At 40.2% G+C, this 20,233-nt stretch overlaps 1 protein-coding gene across 1 annotated transcript in view; it reads left to right on the top strand.

The window, feature by feature from the left end:
- csmd2 (CUB and Sushi multiple domains 2) overlaps positions 1 to 20,233 on the top strand; it is a 245,624-nt gene that overhangs the window by 68,348 nt on the left and 157,043 nt on the right. Inside the window, exons 4-5 of the mRNA XM_023275803.3 lie at positions 2,931 to 3,125; positions 8,083 to 8,290. Of these exons, the coding sequence (XP_023131571.2) occupies positions 2,931 to 3,125; positions 8,083 to 8,290 (403 nt within the window). The remainder of the gene's footprint in view (positions 1 to 2,930; positions 3,126 to 8,082; positions 8,291 to 20,233) is intronic.

The following is a 20,233-nucleotide window of genomic DNA, read 5'->3' as shown; positions in this document are numbered from 1 at the left end:
AACTACACATATACACACTCTATCATTCTCAGTTGGTGGTTAAACCTTCACTTTCTCACACATTTGTCTTCATCGCCTTCCATTTTCTTCCCGATCCAAAGATAGACTATTCTCACAGACATTATGACGTCTCCTAGCAGGAAAAGCACAGGTGTAACTAATAAAATTAATGATGGCTTCATTCCATTTCGGCGTGCCAGTAATCCATGCCACAAAGCCAGCATGTACAATATCAAGGCTCTGGCACTGGCACATCAAAATGGAATGCAGCCAGTCTTAATGTTGTTAGTTACACTTGTCTTTGACAAGTCAGAATGTCTGCTGTGACAAAATTCTCTCTGCCTATACCTCACTCGACCCCGCTATCCTTCCATTTCATCCAAGCAGACTCTCCTCCCTCCTCAGTGTACTTCTGAGACTCAAACTTTTATGACACAAGAACGATGTTGATCGAGCCTTACATGGTCAGAACCACAGGGATGGAGCAGTTACCTGCTTGGTAACAGGGCCCCCTGTGGCCATCCTGCAACACCGAAGCCTCAGTCCCAGCAGCCAATATGCTAATCAGACAGAGTCCTTGTGCATATGCAAATCTGGTAGTGATGGAAGGGAAGCTGTAATAAGGTGGCCTTGGCTGGTCAAAATAAAGGCTATGGCACAGTGGAGCCTGAAAGTGACAAGTCATTCTGTCATTATAGGACCAGATTAGGCCAGAGGGAGAGTACCCAAGTACAAACCAGGTACTTTAAAAAGTAGATCAACACTGAGTCATTTAGAGCATCCTTGGTGTGTGAGCAGGTTTTCAACAGATGATGGAAAACACCTGCTGTGAAATCACTGATTGGGATGTAGCTAGAAGTGCAACATGCAGCTGCAGTCTTCTGCCCTAAATGAGTCACTCTGATTTTACCCTTTAAGAGCCTCTTTCAAAAAATAGAGAAATGCTGTGGATGACAACAACGATTTGACTGATATGTTTTGCTTTTGGCCAGCAGTCCTGATACAGAATGTCTGGATTGAACCTGCATTGTGCTCATATATTAATAGACTGGAAATCTAAGTAAAACATACGAGCAACGAACCAGGGTAGCCAATTAGCATATTTCTGATGCATTTTAATCAAAACTTAATTTAAATGTAGATATGAATAAATGTAGGCTGTAGCTGGGAAAACAATTTACAGGTCTAGTCCCTTACATTCCTAAAATTGCTCTACACACAGACATACATGGTAATACCTTTATTTGCTTGTCTGCTGCAAAGTGTATTAATACTAGATAATAGAAATTTTATTCTGACTGACGTGTCACTCAACAATACCTTTCTCCAAATATGAGGACATACATTGCGTATTGTTGACAATGCAGTACATTGCCTTTACTTTGGCAATCTGTCAACTGTAAACTTTTCACCACCCCATCTATGGATATAGACTGCAGATTTTAGCACAAGGAGTCAATTCATATCCAGCTGAGGTAACGACACTTTCTCTCACAGCTGTGCTTACATTTACGAGCATACAAATGCACACGCATTTCGGACCAAGCACATAAAGGTCATGATTGTTGTCTCATGGGTAGACCGGACATGAACTGTTTGCAGCATATTTATTTACCAGCCATTTAATTCCACAGCTCAAGCTCTGTGGAACATACTGTTGGATAAAATGATTGATCTGTCCTTGTTAGACCTTGCTGTAAGGAAGTTTTAGCTTGGGCGAGGAAGGAGAAAAGATGAAAACAGATAAACATGTTTTTTAGGCTTTAAATGAACCCTGCAATAAAGCAGTGTTCGTGTGATGCTGCAGTAACAAAAGATCATTGCGTTATATTTTTCTCTAGAAAAAGACAGTGTCATGCATCTAAACAGGCCGGTATTCCCCTGTTATTTATCATTGTTTAGGCAAAGGAATTAGGGATTTCATTTCTTGGTAAGATCAAGGAAATAAGTTGACTACCTTTGAAATATTTTCCTATGCATCTGAGACATCCGATAGGGTAGTAATGCGAGTGTGCATTGAACGTGATGGCGAGGTGCCAGTGAGCTGTGTTGCTGTGTAGGAGCCATTCTGTCCTCACCGGAGTTCAGACCAGCCCCTGTGGAGGCACTGAGTTTCATCCAAAGTCCAGCACATGCTCTGGCCAGGTCCCTCGCTGTGTGGGAGTGTGTGATGGGGACTGTGAGCTGGATGACAGAGTGTGTGTGTGTGTGTGTGTGTGTGTGTGCGTGTGTGCGTGCGTGCGTGCGTGCGTGCGTGCGTGCGTGCGTGCGTGCGTGCGTGCGTGCGTGCGTGCGTGCGTGCGTGCGTGCGTGCGTGCGTGTATCTGAAATGGAACAAGGACAAAATCATCTCCCACTATACATACAGTATAATTGTAGCCCATAGGCTTAGCTTCTCAAATGTATGTTGCTGCTATTGCATGTCTTTTCCTGGAATATAATTAATTAAACAAGAGGATTCAGGCACAAGATTTTGGCTGAACTTCCTTTGAACGTGATTTACATAATAACACACAATTAGACAAGGTTCTGTCAATAGCGATCTCACTTATTTGCATTCATGTCCGTGATTGCACAAGCAGCGGTGGTCAACATGGCATCCACGAGTGACTGCGTGACTAATCTGATAGGTAATCTGAAGCACTTATCACTGTTTATTGTGTTAAGTCTTATTGACTATGGTATGGATTGTGGCACTTTATCAGCAGCTATGCTACTACACCAAAATATCTTTATCAAGGAAGATAAGCTTCTATCTGTGTATTTTTTGAAAGAAGTCATTCCTTGGGTCTCAAATGTTGTCATGAGCAGATGACTGTAGATGCTGTTGTCAGACTCTTCTGTACCGTTTGCAACACTACTATGACACATTGCCACAGACTTTACCATAAACTGCCTCATTAACTGTCCATTTCTTCCTCTCTCTCCAGCTCTGCCCAGCTACACTTGTGGTAATCCTGGACAGCTACTCAATGGCCACCAGCAGGGGTCCACTTTCAATATCGGAGACAAAATCCGCTACAGCTGCAGCCCAGGCTATGTGCTGGAGGGTCACACCACCCTGTCCTGCCTTGCCACATCAGCTGGCACTGCTGCCTGGGATTTTCCCCTTCCGTATTGCAGAGGTATGTAGGAGGGACAGTGGAAAGCTGTCTGTCATAACAGGGCTTCAATCTTGAAATATTTTGGTCCACAAAGTAAATATTTTAATCGCATCTAATTTCAGTGGCTTTGAAGGAAGAATTTAGATCGCAAATGGTTGACAGCCAGCTCAGAGATATGCCACTGATAATAAAATTTATTTTGATGAGTATTTGGAAAAATTGCCAATAAAAATTGTCTTGGTAATTGCAACCGACACTGGGAGAGATGGACCGAGTGTGAAAATGTGACAGGCCCAACTGAAACATAGAAGGCAGTAAGGTATTTTAACTCTTAACACTGAATACCATTCACATACTGACCTTGGTTTTGAAATGAAAAGCAGACAACCTTAGTTGTATATTCTTTTATTCACTAGTTGATAATGCCCATCCTCCAGACCACACACACATACAATACATTTACACATGCCTCCACATGACCTGACAAGGTTTTCTGTGGTTCTACTGATATCTTATTTACCATGGCAGGACCTCATGTGTTAGCTCCCAGTCAGGTGCTTGTGCCAGTTGTCCTTCCCTCAGAGCTAGCAAGCACCCCTGCGGCAGCGACACCTGCCAGTGTGTGCTGTCTGACCCGACATGACACAGTTCTTGAAAATAGTTCACTGTAGGCAAAAGTGACGCTAGTGCACACAATTTTATAGGATATCTCTTAGTACAAAATTGAATTCCTTACATAATAGAAATGCATGCACATGTCCCAGACATGTGCGTTTGCATGGCCATGTATGTATGTGTGAGTGTGCCTGCATATCCATGTGGCCAATGGTTTGTGTCAGTGTGCCTGCTGAGCAGACCACTGAGACACTATGCCATCTGCAGCCAGGCCGGGAGTCAGGAAGCCCACATAGGAGCACACATGGCTGGGCACCATGCGCCAGCATAGTCTCCACCCACCCAGTCACATGCGGGCACATGCTCCACATTTAGATGGGAAATTATCGTGTTCATTTAGTAATCCCTTCTTTGTAATTTCTTATTTGAGAAACTGTCAATAACTCTGTCTTCTTCCTTCCCTTTGGCTAATTTACTAGTAATTTCTGTCTGGAATCAGTTCTTTCTTTGTCCTCCCTCTTGCCCACCCAGGCTTTTTTCTGGAAAAAAAAATGCTCCAGCACTCAAGGATGTGATTATGCCACCTTTTCAGCAGAAATTACACGCCAACAAGTTTCAGAAACTGGCAATTTCCCCTGTGATTAATTGAGGTCTCCGACCACATAAAAGTCAACGTGTACACCTGAGTGCTCCTTCATAATGCATAAGTGTATTGTTAATGTCACTCCAATTATAGAGCCTCCCCATATGTGCAAGAGCAGAATTCACATTGTGCTTTGAGAGCAGAGACAATGTTTTGGCACGGTCACCATTCTGGACTCTGGAAACTGCCAACATGCCAATACTGTCGGGCCAAAGATGATAGCCAGCCATTGATGACACGGATAATGTTTTACATTTCCTGTCCTGTGCTTATCAATTTGTTTTCTAAGCTTTAATTGAAAAAAAAAAAAAACAAAAAAACTACTCTGCGTCTTCTAAAATTACTTTTTAGCACTTAGTTGCTGTCTAGTCCATTTCTGGACTTTCCTGCACTGCCACTCTTTATTTGCTCATTCTAAGTTACACCTCCTCTTTTTGTTGCTGCATATCAAACTATTTGTCTTAGGTGTGTACACATGCTTTGATGCATATTAAGTATTGGTATTGATATGCTTTGCATGCATTGCCTATGTTTTCTCATATCTTGGTTGCCATGACACTCAGAGGAATTGAAGCTACTCTTTACACTTTATGGAAAACCATGACATTGTAAGTGACAGCCTGAAAATATGTACTGTTCAACCATGGGAAGCAGTCTGACATTTACAATTGACTGAGGAAAAAAAATGTAATACTTTTCCGCACACCTCACACATTGAAATGTTTAAAAGCATTTTTTTTTTAATATATAATATTTAGACCATAGTATAGTGAGTGGGCCATTGTTGTACAGCTCTTGCGTTCACCAGTGGCAGCCACAAAATGCAGGGAATGATGAAGAGAGTCAAGGTGAAAGGGAGAGTTTGGAGTCAGAGACAACCCTTCAAGTGTGAAGAAACAATCTTATGTGGAATATCAATGCACTCCCTCATTGTTTTTTCGGTCTGCATTCTACTTCCTGTCACTCCCACTGCAACAATCACCTGTCACCCCTCCCGCCGTCTCTCTCTTTCTTCATTGTCCACCCTCCATCCATACTTTTTTCTCACCCACACTCGCATGTCACCTGTCATCCTCCTCATCCCCTCCTCACCCTTCTGTCGTGGTTTCCCTCCTGTTGAAGTTCACACCTCACGGGTTTCTGCTCGTCCATACACTCCCTTGCCCTCCCTTAGGGGGGTTGCTGTGGTGACAGGTGCGATGGATGATAGACAGGGCCCAACTCTTCTGAGCTCCTCCTCCCCTCTTAAAAAAAACACCACATACAGCAAGGCGGCCACCCCCTATAATGAGTCCCATGCCACCTTGATGTAGATATGCACTCACAGAGACACATACACCTTCACATAAACTAATACTGTGGAAGTGTCGTTTAGGTAGTGTACAGTAGTGATCTAAACATTATACTGGTATATAAGTCTGTATTTTGGAATCAAGATACCACATACTGTATTGTTCAATGCTCTAATGAACATATCACGAGGCGGGCAGGAAAATTATCCTGGCAACACATTAAATGCAGGCTTTATTCTTTAATGGTCTCCTTAAAGCAATCTTGAGGAGGGAACAGTTGCTTTGATTAACACAAATCTGAATTAATCAGAATTTAATCACTTCCCTCCACATTGCATTATGTTGCATCATGCACCTTACCCTGCTGACTGTAAAAGCCCCATAGGGCATTTTTGAAATTCTATGACTGCTGTCTCTTTGGCCTATGGCAAAAATTGCAGACAAAGGAACAATATGCTGTAACTCATTGCACATTGTCATGCTCCTGAATTTGAAAATATGCAATTTGGCTTGTGGCAAAAAGATAATGTGTGGGCAGAATAAATAAATAAATAAATACTTTTTCTTTTATATCTTTTAAATTGCACACAAGGTTGCGGGCAAAACTTCACCTACAAAATTTCCAATAAATGAAAGCCTATATGACATAGTCTGAAAGTCCCAGGGGACAAAGTGGGACACGGGCACACCGATTAATTCACAGCATTTAATTATGCAAACAGACTAACATCTAGATACTCTTAATCACAGTCAAAGTGGACAAAGACTTGAGGCAAACAGCCAAACAAGCCCTTTGGCATGAATGCAGAACTGCATTTGTCATGTTTTCTCCAAATTGTCAAACTTGACAGGCGTTTATGCTTTTATCCTTATAACTTTAAGAAAGGATGTGTTTTTTGTTCTGTTTCTGACATGATGTTAGCCCTCTGGCTCAGTCTGTCATGTTTCCCGTGAGTTGTCACACTTGACGGAGACTCTCTGATCCTATTTGTACTTTTTTCTTTGTAATTTCTAAGAGCTATGATGTTACAGCCATTTACAAATTTTAGAATTTTTCTTTTGGGGTCCACTAGAATATGTTTGCATACTTTAATGTTCTACAAAAATAAATAAAATAATACTAATTCTCACACCCCTTCTCATACTCAGTTTGAAAGATTTAGCACCTTGCCTGACAAAGCAAAGCAAGGTAACTCTGGTAACCTGAGATCTTTTAGTTTTGGGATGTAACCTCAGCGGGACCAGCTCTAATGATGGAATAGTGATGGACTGCAAGGAAGCTGCTCCTTCTTTCTTTAAGGGCATACCAACCTAGCTACTAGGCTGGCTTTATGCAAATTACTACTTGATGATATAAATAAATGAAGAAAAGCCTGACTGTGACAAAAACAACCCTTGGAATCATTATTCAATAGCTTTCAGCCGTGTTCAACCAATTATCTAATGCCAATTGTACATCTGGCCGAGACTGAAGATATGTTTGTCTTTGCCTATTTTTACACTGAGGAACACTTTACAATTCAAAATGTTAGTTTGTTGGCACAACTAAAAGTTACGGATGAGTCACTTTACTCCAGTCCTCTTTGATTCTTTCAAAGTTTGCTGTCCTTAAGTGAGAAGCATCTGACTCAGCTGCATTTTGCTAGAAGATGTGTGGAAAACTTCATAATTTGGGACTTATCAGTATCTCCGTCATCTGGTACTTTCTTAAAGGGGTTTAGCCACTTGTTAATAATTTTATTTAATTGTTAGAATTCCAAATTAGTCTGAAAATTCAGAAAAATCAACATCAGAAGCTCTCTTTCAGTTTAGAATGTTCTGTCTCTTGTCTGACAGAGTGAGCTTTACTTTAAGAAAATATTGTGTTATAGGTCTTTTCCAGCAGTTTTATATCTGTACGTATATATTGTGTGTGCTGGAGTTCTCTTGTCCAGTAAAGTGTTTCATACCCTCAGATTAAAGTGAGTGGTTTCCTGGTTTGTGTCATGTGTTCTTACTTGATATATAGTATATAAATATATGTAATGTATGTTATTTTCCTAATAAATGCAAAGCATCTTTATCTAGACCAGAAATGGACAAGACAGCAGTCAAGTGTTAAAATGTCATTTTAGAAGATGCAGAGTTCAAAATGTCGTCTTGCATCGTTTCATGTAATCACTCTCATCTTTTATTTGTGCCAATATGGTACATTTTGAAGACGCCTGCATTAGCTAGCTCAAATTTGACTTCCACAGCTTCAATGTTTAAAGTTGACCTTTAGCTGCAGTTAAGCTGCACTTTGTGTTTATTAACCTTTTATAATTCTTGCTCCCTTACTGTTCACATTCATCTGTACATGTTCAATAATTTGTGGTTATTATAAAAAAAAAAAAAATCTACTTGTATTCAGCATTTCACATCTTTCTTCTTACTGCTCTTCCTACAGCAGATGATGGGTGTGGAGGGACACTGCGGGGCCAGAGTGGAGTGATCACCACTCCGAATTACCCAGCTGAGTATAACAACAACGCTGATTGTACCTGGACTGTGTTGGCCGAACCAGGAGACACCATTGCCCTGGTTTTCTCCGACTTTCACCTGGAGGATGACTATGACCTTCTGGAGGTCAGCGGCACTGAGGGTTCTTCACAATGGTGAGTAGTTCACCTACATTTTATTTTTTTTTGTCTGGTAAGAGCTGAGTAAGGGCGCGGGAAAGGAAAGGGTGTCCAGATTTGCATGACCTGAGAACGAACACTTTTTCAGGAGAAGGATTGAGCTAAGTGAAGTGAAGTTGTAAGTGGGTGGATGTTAATGTAGATCCTGTGAAGCTGGATCATAGCTGTCTTAGTGGTATCTTCAAAATGAAATGGAAAGATAACAGTCATTTATATGATAGACAGCTCCAAGCTTTCATTTTACAAACTCTGTTAAGGTGTATCGTGTGGTCTGTGGTTTAAAGTGTAATTTGAACGCTCAGTCTTGGTCACACACTCTCACTCATTCTCTCACTCAGTCTCACACAAACACACATGCTCAGCTCTAATGATGAAGAGGTAGGATATCCTGGCGTCAGTGTGGGTCTCTCACCATCTGTGGCAGCTCCTCCTCTCTCTGACAACTCTCTCAGCTCAGGAAGTAATTAGTGAGCTCGATTACCACCGCCAGCCGTATAGTGTTTTTCACCCACACTCACACAAACACATTAGAGCCCATATGGGCACAAATGGACATGTACACATAAGTATTCACACTTTCATCCACGCTTCTATATATTTGTGCTGGCGCTCAAAGAACTTGAGCAAACAGATGTACTCTTTCACACTCTCTCTGCCTCTTTATCCCTTCCTCAGTCACTTGTCTCACAAGGCTAATATTAGCATGAAAAATATACATGAGTCGAACACAGGTGCATAAATTCACTATTTATACATCAGGAAATGCGCTACCTTTGTCTTGGGTGAAATGTAGGTTTAGTTTCAGGACCATGTAGGAGACAGGGAGTTCAGATAAACAAGGGGAGACAGAGGAGACTTAGAAGTTGCAGCCACAAGGCAGTTGAGTGGAAGGGACAAGGGGTAGCACTGGCTACGCTATTAAACACTTGAGACACAGACTTAGAGAGAAAGAGAGGGCTAGGGGACTGCTGATAAAGGAAACAGGTTCTGAAAGAATATATGAGAAGTCATCTTAGAGTGAGATGGCCCCTGGAAACTTCATGTCAGTTTCACTCATTCACTCTGTAGTTAAGCAAAAACACTTCCCAAAAAGAACTTGATTGACTCTGAGCGGTCTTAAAACTGAGAATTCTGCCTTGTAGCCTGATATTAAAGTCTCTTTGATTCTGTGCTTGGGCAATGGAGAGTTGATCGCTTCCCAGACTCCCACAGACAGCAGCCTGACAATGCTTTTTTTCTTTTTTTTCTTTTTTTGTACTTTATACAATGTCATCAGCTTTGTGTCTCAGACTTTGATTTGAACTCTGTTGTCATGTGGAGTGTCCAAATCTCTACTGAGTATGCCATCTTTGTGGTGATTGTTGCTGGGGGCGCCTGTGGTAGTGCACCTGCGGCATGGCTGCACTGTGGGAAGTAAGTGACTAGAAAGGAGGAAGAAGCACTATTGGCAAGCGATGCATGGCGCAAGTCACAGTTGATCATGCACATTGCAAGGCAAAAGCAGCACAGGGGACAGAGGACATGGTGCAGACATGCTGGCTTGCCTCTATTGTTTAAGTATTTTCTAGCCATGCTGGCTTGAGTTTTACCCACATACCACTGACTTCAAAAGAGTTGGCGTTCTTGTGCCAAAATATAAAAACTCACCAGCCCATTCTCAACACAATAGTCTTAGCTCTAATGTCTCCAGGTAGCAGGGTGTCTATAATTTTAGAGTGAGCAGAGCGCAGTAAGGATACACAAAGGGTATGATGGGGTCAAACAGTAAGAATGAGCAGACACAAGTGGAGAGATGTGGAGAGGAGGGCAGGACCTTTGGAGGAGAGGATGGACATAGAGTGGAGAAATGGGTTGAGGGATTACAACTTCCCAGTTGGTGGCCAATTAGAGAGGTCAGGTTGAGCGCTATGATGGTGCTGACCTAAAGCGTGCATCCTTTCAGGGAATAGATCAGTGAACCCTCTGCTCAAGTGAAGCTTAATGGTTGTACGCACACTCTATTTTTCTCACCATGGCATTGGTCTGGGGTGTGATTCAATCACAATGGTTTGTGCAGGTATATACTATGGTTAAGATAAAAATGCTGTGTCTGCAAACCCAGTTTTACAATCCAGCTTTGGATTGAAAACATTTCTTATTAAGCTGACTGTACAAGGTAGAGTTCTGCATTATTTTCTCTTGTCTTCTTATTTCCCCCCTTATTCTTTCATTGTTATTTAGTGTTTATGGTATATGCATTCCACTTTGGCTACTTTATTCAAAATACGGGGGTTGTATGAGCTGCATCGATTGATACCTAACAGACAGGTTGAGCAGTCCAATAGGTTAAGAGAAGACAGCCATCAGGGTCAAAATCATGCTTCCCTGATTGATCCGCAACAGCTCTACTGAAAACAGTTCAAGTTTGCATGTTCCCTATTCCTTTGCTGTGTTTATGTGATTCTGTATGTGCTTTTAAAAGGTGAGAGTGAGCCAGAATAAACACCATCAATCACTACCTTTGAGTAGGTGAATCTGAGCTTGCTCACCTACAATCTTATTCACTATACTATCCAAAGCTTTGATTGGCGGCCCTGCAGAGTTAGCATTCTGGAAAGGCAGCAGGAAAAGACAGTCCTGAAGACTGACTTCAGAAGTTGAGATGTGCATGTGGATTGAATGTGGCAGTGGGAAGGGCTGGTGAAAATGGCAAGTGAATTCTGCCTTCACTTGGCAGTAGCCTGACACACTTCCTTGGTGTTGCTTGCACAGGGGAGCACATTACTCTACCATTACACTGTTTGCATCCACATTGATTTTCTTCCCCATCACCATCCACTTTGAGGCAATGTAAATAACGCCTGACGCGCACCAATTGCCAAATCCTCAGTCGCCTGCTTGCTACTAAGTGGAACTCAAAGCTATTTGACTTGTAATTTTCTTGGGTGTTCAAATGTTTTCCAAAGCACTATAATACATTTTCATCTATGAGCAGTGCTCCCTTGAGATGTTGAAATCAACTCCCACAGCACCTTGGATACTGTAAATAGAGTATAAAGTGCCTGAATCTTCATTTGAAAGCAGTCTGAATATTGGTGTTATTCCCTTGGTTGTACAAAAAAAAAAAAAATGCCATTGTGTCGAAAATAGTGCCACATCACAGTTAAATGATTGCACCATTTTACAGAAAGTGTTTCCAAACAGAACTTAAATCTGCATTTTCTATCCTAGTAAGTTTTATAAACTCTATTTCCCATGATAGTTTTTTTTTTTCTTTTTTCATGCATCCATCTCTGAAATCACACAGCTCCCTGGGTAAATGCAACCTGTTTCTTTCTGTTAGGAGATCTGAGAGCCCAAGGAGTTTTGATCCCTCTAGGTAGCCTCCCATCCTCTCTCCTCGCCCCTTTTAACCCTTTACCCAATGGACCCGAGAGACTGACATTTAGTGAGCGTATAGATTATCCCTGCAGTGCTGATATGTGTCCCAACCAGGGGAGGAAACACATCTGTGTGTGTATGAATGAGGCAGAGAGAGATGAAGAGTTTTTAGAGAAGAGTACAGAACACAGGATATATATTGATTGGCTGTTAGGTTGACTCACCTGAGAATGAGTGAATGGTCTTCGGAAAAGCTTTTTAAGTCCAGGGGCTGTTTTCTTTAGTTTCCAGTGGGAGTTACAGCAATGAGTATGTTTCTTTTTTGTGGACATAAATGTCTCAGATTTAGTTTTTGTGTTTTCAAAAGACATCAGGAAAGTTTTTCAATGTCTGGTCTCATGAGATTTCAGTTAGGATTTACTGCACTGAAAATTCAGTTATAATTTGGCTTACACGGTCATTTTCCTGGTTTGTGTGCATCGGTGTGCATACAGGTATCCAATCAAGAGAGTCTGGCTATTTGCACCTAGACGTGTACGTGCCCTCACACTGTTCTAGTGGAACTCACAGCAGCATCTGTCTTGTCAAGGTATTGGCAGTCAGATGTACTTTCTTTTCCTGTTGTAAAACGGTCACAGTAAGAGTGTGTATGGAAGTGAGTGAATGTACAGTGTATCCTCTGATCATTGTTTGCCTAGCAGCTCAAGAATAGGTAGTTGTCTGCTTCTGATCCTCAGAAGTCCTTCCTTAAAAACGTAATTTGCTGTATGGTCTGGTTCAAAGGCAGCTATTTTCTGTATGTGAAAACAGGTTATTGGGAGCATATACAGGGGCATTTTGCATATTTTTGAATACTGGGAGATGGTTGAGTTGGCATAAATTCTCAGTGGGAATGCTGAATACATTTTTTTTTAGCCATTTCTTATGCTGTGGCCTCTTTCTGACAACACATATTGTTTTTGGAAAAAAATAATTTGCTTTGGAGCTTTACTTGTAATTCACAGCAACATCACTAGTCTGGTCACGTCACTCTGGCATTTCTTTCGCTGTCTTGCTGTGTCTTCCTTAGTCTGTCTCTCTCCCCCTGCTATGTGGGTATCATAAAGCATCTGAGTGGATAATTTGATCTGATTGTCTAAGAAGGTCTAAAATCTTCCTTCCCACCGTCACCAAGTGCTTACTCATTGCAAAATTGTTGTTTTTTTTGTTTTTTTTTTAAATACAGTATTGCATAATATTCTTGATCTTATTATGTAAAGTGTCTTGAGGTGACATACAGTGTAAAGTGTCCCGGGTTTACATATGTTGTGATTTTGGTCTAGCTGAATTCAAAACTTTATCAACTCAATATGTTCTCTCACTATTTACTGTAAGTATTTGTCCATATAGACTCAGGATAATGCATAACCTGCAATGCATTCAGTAAAGTTTTTTTCCAGATTTGAGAGTTTTAGGCACAGCTCAAAGTATCATGCAGTGCATGATTTTCTCTTGATTTACGCATTCACAAACACCAGTTACTGTTGACTTGTGTAGTCCCCTAACTTTCCATGTCTGTAGCAAAGAGCATACTGTGCATAGCTAAAAGCCCATGACTATACTTCTCTAAACTTTACAATAGAGAAAGCTCATGTGGAGATAAACGCTGGCTGATATGAAATGTCTCACAGCTGATGTAAAGGATGGTAATGAAGCCCCCGACACATGTCAAGAATCATCATATCAAAGACAATAAATAAAGAGCCCCTAGACCGTACTGTGAGGGGGTTATATATACCACATCTACCAGCCCCTCTCATCTAACCACATTTAGATCTGCCTCTTTCTGTGTCTTACTTGTACTTTCTTTCTCTGTCAACTTCCACAGACTAGAGGCATCTACCTTTTAACCTTTCCACCCAGCTTTTCAGATATGCATCTGTTCTTTCTTGGCTTTATGAGTAAATATAACTTTCAGTATTTTTGGCTTTCAGAGTGGGCATATAATAATACTTTTAAAAGACAATAATCTATGTCACCATGATTTATTTCCAGATTTATATATTTAGTAATTACAGATTCCATATGGTAAAAATCAGTTTTTATTGTATTTTGTGGTTGTTATATGTGTGGAGGTTTAAAGTAAAAGCTGTTGAGAAATGATTGTTTACTTTTGCCATTAGTCAAACGCCGTCATGAATAGATAGCCTTTAATAATTTCAAATTGGTTATAATTCGACCAATGTGCTATGTACCACCACAAACTAATGGTCAAACTTTGTGTAATTCTGTTTACTCACTGCCCATTGCTTGCCAAGTGAGCCATTCAAAATGAACAGCTGTCTCATTGTCCACAATGTTTATTTTGAATTTTTAGAGATGTTTCTGCCACAAGTGAAGCATACCAAATGTTCTGCTGTTGGCTGCAAGAGTAAATATAGAGTTTTAATGCACCCCCAGCATCTGATGAACTGAAGACCCTGGAGATCATTTTTAATTTTGATGGCAATGTCATTTCAACAATCAAACATTCAGAAATCCCTAGTGTTAGTGCCTTTTGTTGCTTATGTGGCTAACATTAATATTAGCTTTGATTGTAAGCCCGCAGGACAGAACTATTTGGAAAATGTAAAGCTGAGAGACATCTAGAGATGGTGGAAACTTTAAAGAGCAATTCAAAATCAATTAAAAAGGACTGTCTGTGGGTTAATGTGCTTTGATGCTGCCGGCGGTGCTTCAATGCCACTTAAACACAGCCGGTGTTTACTTCTGTCTGTGTCTCTCCTGCTCGCTATACTCACCTTTACTTCATTTTAATACTCAATTACCAATACAGCTGTTCTTTTTTTTTTTTTAACATGCTTTTCTCTTTCTGTTGTCAGACAACAAAGCAAGTTTTAAATATGGACTGAAGCACTTCCCATTATGACAACATGGTAACCAGCAGTCACTTACTAGCTAAAACTGCAGCTCTGCGCCACTAAATTCCAGATTTTATACCTGCATCAACATCATCTGACAAACTCATCATATAATCAGTTAAAAACAACAAGTGGGCATGTGAATCTGTTGATATTTGTATGTCAAATAATTGCACAGAGACAAAGTTAGAAGTGATAGAAAGTGTTTACACGTGAAATTTTTATTAATTTGCTAAAACAGGACACAATATGAGATCTTTGCTATGTGGTGGTATTGCTGATGAGTTGGGTTTTATGCTGGATTTTGGTAAAAATGTAGGCCTAAGCTCAGTATGCTTCTTCAGCACACCTTTGGAAACTCCCTTTTTACATTTTTATTGTTGTTGCATTCTTAGATTGAAAATAACAGTTGGTTTTGTCCTTGCTTGACTGGTGGTTCAACAGCTTTTGTTACTGGTTGCTCCACTATGGACCCTGAAAGTCTGTTTGTGTGATTCAGGATTTATTAACAGCAGCACTTGGTTGAGGACTCGGTCTGCAACTTGCCATCGATCAAAACAGCATTTATGATGAACTTTGCACCACCCGCCAAGAAATTCTCCAGCGGAACATTATCTCCAGCACCTGGTGACATGCTGCAGATTGGCTCACCCCAACACTCTACACCGTGTTACTCAATCTGTCACATTGCTCAGGCTAAGAGCTGGAGAGATGAGGGGATTTTAGAGTGCAGAGAGCAAGGCTGACAAAAAATGGGCCAAAGCTCGTCCGCGTTTACTATCATGCTTCCAGGCTTGCTTGCATGATGGTGTTTTTTTTTTTTTTTCAAGGTAAGGCCATTCCAATTGTATTGTTAAAACTGCATCACTGAAAACGGGGAAGCATTCTATTTTTGATGATTATTTGCCATTAATTGTCCTTGTGTTATCTTGAAAAACAGCAGTTGTAGCAATTTACTAAGCAATATTTAGTCTAACCTATAAACGTGCTCTCCTGAAGCAGGCAGCCTGGATAGCAATGTGTCTGTGTAAGCATGTCTAACCATGTGTGTCTTATGATTTGTGCAAAGGGACATATTTTAAAGTATGCACAATGGCTTCCTAGACTTGCCAATAGAAAGGTTTTATTGACATTATATTGTATAGTATTGATATTTTATAATATTTACAAGAAAAAACAGCTTTCTTTTCATCATGTTTTCAAGAGAGAACTTGAACACTGAAGTAACATTGACATTTCAGTTGTGTATTTGTGATTAATTTGTGATGAATCTTTGTATCTGTACTTGGCCTGTCTCTCTTTATCTGTTGTCCCCACAAGTCTGTTTATCCTTTGTCTGTCTTCCTGCTCCGTTGCTAATTATTTAGTTGAATTATATTAAGACAGCAAGTCCAGCAATCAAAATAATCAAAATGGCAATTAATCTATTGTTTTCTGTGTCTTTCACCATTTGTCACCTCTGTAAAAACATTTGTTATAGACTCATGTTTGTTCTGCAGCTTTCCCAGTGATGCTTCATCCCTTAACTTGCTTTTATCCCTTAAATCACTTCCTAGGTCAAGTACCTCAAAATGGATGGCTGTCTTCAGAGGCTTTTTGCTATGGTGTGATCAAAAGCGAGACATCAGCTGTGCGTAAATGGATTTAGCCTGCCTTGCTTATTAAACTTCATTATTTTTGCCAGACTTTTGTACTTTGACCACCCTGGTGGTCGCAGTACATCCACATACAATTCCCATCTGTCTCCTCTTTTTCCTGTCTACTTCTGCACTTCTGCATATCTAATCAAGTCAATTTATTAAAAAGGAAAAAAAGTTCCAAGGACCAAGAGGAGAGGCTAAAAAGCACATTGCTCTCAGTTTTCTGTTGACATTGGAACAGGAGATGGATTGTAAAAGCAGAGCAGTGAGGACAAATACCAGTAGCCCTTTATACAAAATTATTCTATTGTGTCTCGTTGTGTAATACTATGTGTGCCTGCACACACATGCAATTGACAAGTTTCTGCTGCACTGAAAACATGGTCAACAGGTAGTTAAAAGTAGTAGTTGTAGGTATTCATTCTGAAGCTCATGTTTTGTGCTGAAATCAAAATCTTGAGCAGAGGTTTAGCTTTTTTGTTGTTGGAGGTTTTAGCTACTGGCAATCTAGTATGGAATGACCCTTTCTTGGAAACGGCGCATTGGCCACTTAGAGATAGATTTCAAACCAATTTTTTTCATAAGCTAAATCTCAATATGCAGACCAGGCAGTAATGGAATAGAAAAACAATGATTTTATAAAATATTTTCAAAGCAGTCGCTGTCATGTGACAATGATTAATAATTGAATTGATACATCTTGTATTGATTAATAAGGTTACTTCAATATATCACTTGTTGTTTTTTTTTTTTTAAAGACACGATATATAAATAGTTGACGAAATGCACCTTTAAAGTGAATTCTTGTTTCATTGTGACCGTGCTGCAGTAACAGCAGAACATCTTGTCCCTGAGCATCCCCTGAGTGGACAGAGATGTCAGTGTCTGATCTGGGTCACTGCTCAACCACAACACATTCCTTTTCTGTCTCTAACCTCCCTTTTTACAAATGCAAATATAACAACAAAGAACACAAACACATGCAGACCGCATATATAGCCGATGCTTTGGAAAACTGGCCTTCTTGACATGTAATTTAACATGACTACATCAGCCAAGGGCGTCAGATAATTCCCCTTCTTTCCAATGCAAATCAGCTTGCTTTTGTTGAATCAAGCGCCATTGTTTTGATACTAGTGGAGTGATCTCCTGTGTACAGACAATGGTAATATTTGCTAAATCCCTGAAACAATTGAAACTACATTTCAAAGCAGTGCAATCAACTCAAAACTGTCAAGAACAACAACAGCAACAACAACAACAAAATAACTCAAAAAATGACTTCTTTGCTGTGAAATATAGCCTGCACTTACATCAGATGTGAAATTTGTGCCTTATGAGCTGACCCACTATAGACTTGGGAAAGATATAGATGACAGATGCAGCAGACTTATAGATAGATTTAGACGTTCTCCTCTTTGAGGGCACATCACTCAGTGAAAATCCTGTTCTGCACAATTTGAAGTTCATGTCATTCATAAAATATCCCTGTATTTTGGGGTTGGAAAGCTCACAGTTGTGGCTTGTAATGAAAGAAGAAAAGAGGGATCAGAAGAGGAAAATGAGCAAGCCTGCAAGGTGAAATAAAGCAAGGACGTGCTCACTGGTTTGGAGTGTAATATATCTTAATCTTCTTTGGGACAGCAGGGCAGGTTGTGTGAGTGTGTATGTGGGAGTTTGTACAGTCAGTATGTATTCTCTTCTCATCTGGAGCTACTGTGAATGTGTTTGTGTGTGAGAGTGGCAATGAAATAGCCCTCCTCTTCCCATTCATCAGACAGAGGCTGTCTTTTTGTATGAGGTGACACTAGGCCAACCTGAATATATTTACAGAGGAACCTTTATGAACTCTGGTGAACGTGCCTTGACCGGCAATTACAGGCTGCACGGCAGCGTGCCTCCATAAAACCTCTTCTAAACTGCATCAATAAATGTGGGGAGGCAAAGGGTGACAGACGTGTCGAACATATAGAGAAAAAAGCATAAGTTGCGTTGTCGAATATATAGAAGAAAAGTCAGTGCTTTGATTTATAATGTTCTTGTTATAGTTTGAATAAGAGCAGAAATTAAAATGGTTAACTACATATGTAGCCTGGAACTCTTAAAGACGGGAAATTGCATTTTTAATCCAATGTGAACAAGATTGTGCACATGGTAATACGATTTTCATGGTTGCTCTGTGTCAACAAAAATGTGAAAGTTTAACTTGTCAGTTTACTAAGTTTTTCATGAATACAATTCCACTAACTGTTTTTGAGCCCTGCCCCTTCTTTAAAAAAAAAAAAGACTCATATTACTCACTGCAGATAGCACTGTTCCTTCCTCAAGAGTTAAGTCAAAGCTAAAGCGATACAGTGGTTATAAGATCCATTAGGCCCTCTTTCTGTGTTTTTTTTTGCTTGATTGAGATTTTTTGAGAGTACCAGAGAGGTGTCAGCATCATATTGATCCCACAGCACTGCAATCTTTCTTAATCCCACTTTCTCCACAGACAGAATGAAACAGAAGAAAAGACAGAGAGACGGGCAGAATAGCTCTAATTTTACAATGATAGGACTATGTAAGCAAGTGCTCTTTTAATACATTATTGGTTTTCAAATAATTGTAGTCACCAAACATTTGAAGGTTATTCTTCCTTTGATCTTACAGAGCTAATAGGTATTAACATTTAAATACCTAAATTAATGAGTGGACACATGCTTGCACACAGATATATATGGTGAATGTGGAATTCATTCTTGTGTGCCTTGTTGCACAAACTTTCAGCTTTGCCCCTTCACCAACATGTGCAGCTCATTTACTACTGACATTGCACCCTTCTGTCTTTTTTGACACAGAGGCTGCCTGCTCTCCACCCTTCCTATTTTTTTAATTAGATTGTATGATTAGAGAATATTGACACGGGTTGGGCGGGGTGCAACGAGAAAGAAAAAAATAATTAAAATAGGGATTAGTCTGGTCTGGGGCTCATGCAGACAGAATTAACGGCTAGCGCTGCTTGGCTCTATCACTTGCAGATCAGTGTTGCTAATATCACAGTGTTATTAGCGGCACTATCCTCCCCAACTGCGTGATAACGGAGGATTACGGAAGGTGCTGTGGCCAGTGAACCGGAAAAAAAATGGTGCGATTTGTCTTAGCATGGCTAATTAGTGCACTGTTTGCATGGATGATATGGATCAGGGATAAAGCTGATCCTTTGACAGAGGGCCAGCTTCTGAGGCTATGTTGTAACTCTATACAAAAATACAAGTATAAAAATACAAAGATGTTGCTGTTTTGTGCATATCGATACATAGACATTACAAAAATGGCATCAGATTGCAATGTTTATCTGGCAGGGGAAGTAGAGTGGTAATTTCTGCCTTTAACCTGTAGGGATGTTTCCTTCCCTGTTTGTTCATGATACTCTCTCATGTTAATTACTGTTGCTGACGTGCCCTGGGTGTAGGATACTGCATAATGGAGTAGTTTGTTTGATCTATTGGTTTGTATCCGTGCTTGTCAGCAGCATATATTGTGTGTTTGACTTGCAGTTTGGTGTCAGATGTTGCCACTTAAGGACTCTAAACACATGTGCATTCTTTTGTTTTCCATGTAAACATTTGAACAGTGTTTTCTGTAAATAGTTTTAGATTACATGTATGCAGTGTGTGAATAGGTATTGACCAGAAACTGCCCTCCTTCTTATACTTGAATTCTGTGCTTCTGTTGTCAACGCTTCTTCTCTTTCATCTCTGTCTTTCATGTCTCACGCGTGTGCAGCTTTCTGTCTGAGTGCACTTAAGAGGGAATAAAGATTAATTGTTTAATAAGCAAATCTTGATGGTGGAATGGCCTTATTAGCTGCAGCAGACAATATATTGCATGTAGGACAAGGATGTCTCTGTGAAGTATTATTGGCTGATTTCTGCAGTTAAGAAAGCGCTGTTGTGAAATCACTAGGTCAGCATAAAGTGTTGTTGCTCTTGCATTACATTCATTCTATTCATAATCAGCCCCAATAATATGTGCACTTT

Source organism: Amphiprion ocellaris, chromosome 15 (assembly GCF_022539595.1).
Source record: "Amphiprion ocellaris isolate individual 3 ecotype Okinawa chromosome 15, ASM2253959v1, whole genome shotgun sequence".
NCBI lineage: Eukaryota > Metazoa > Chordata > Actinopteri > Pomacentridae > Amphiprion > Amphiprion ocellaris.
This window is presented reverse-complemented; position numbering and strand designations above follow the sequence as displayed.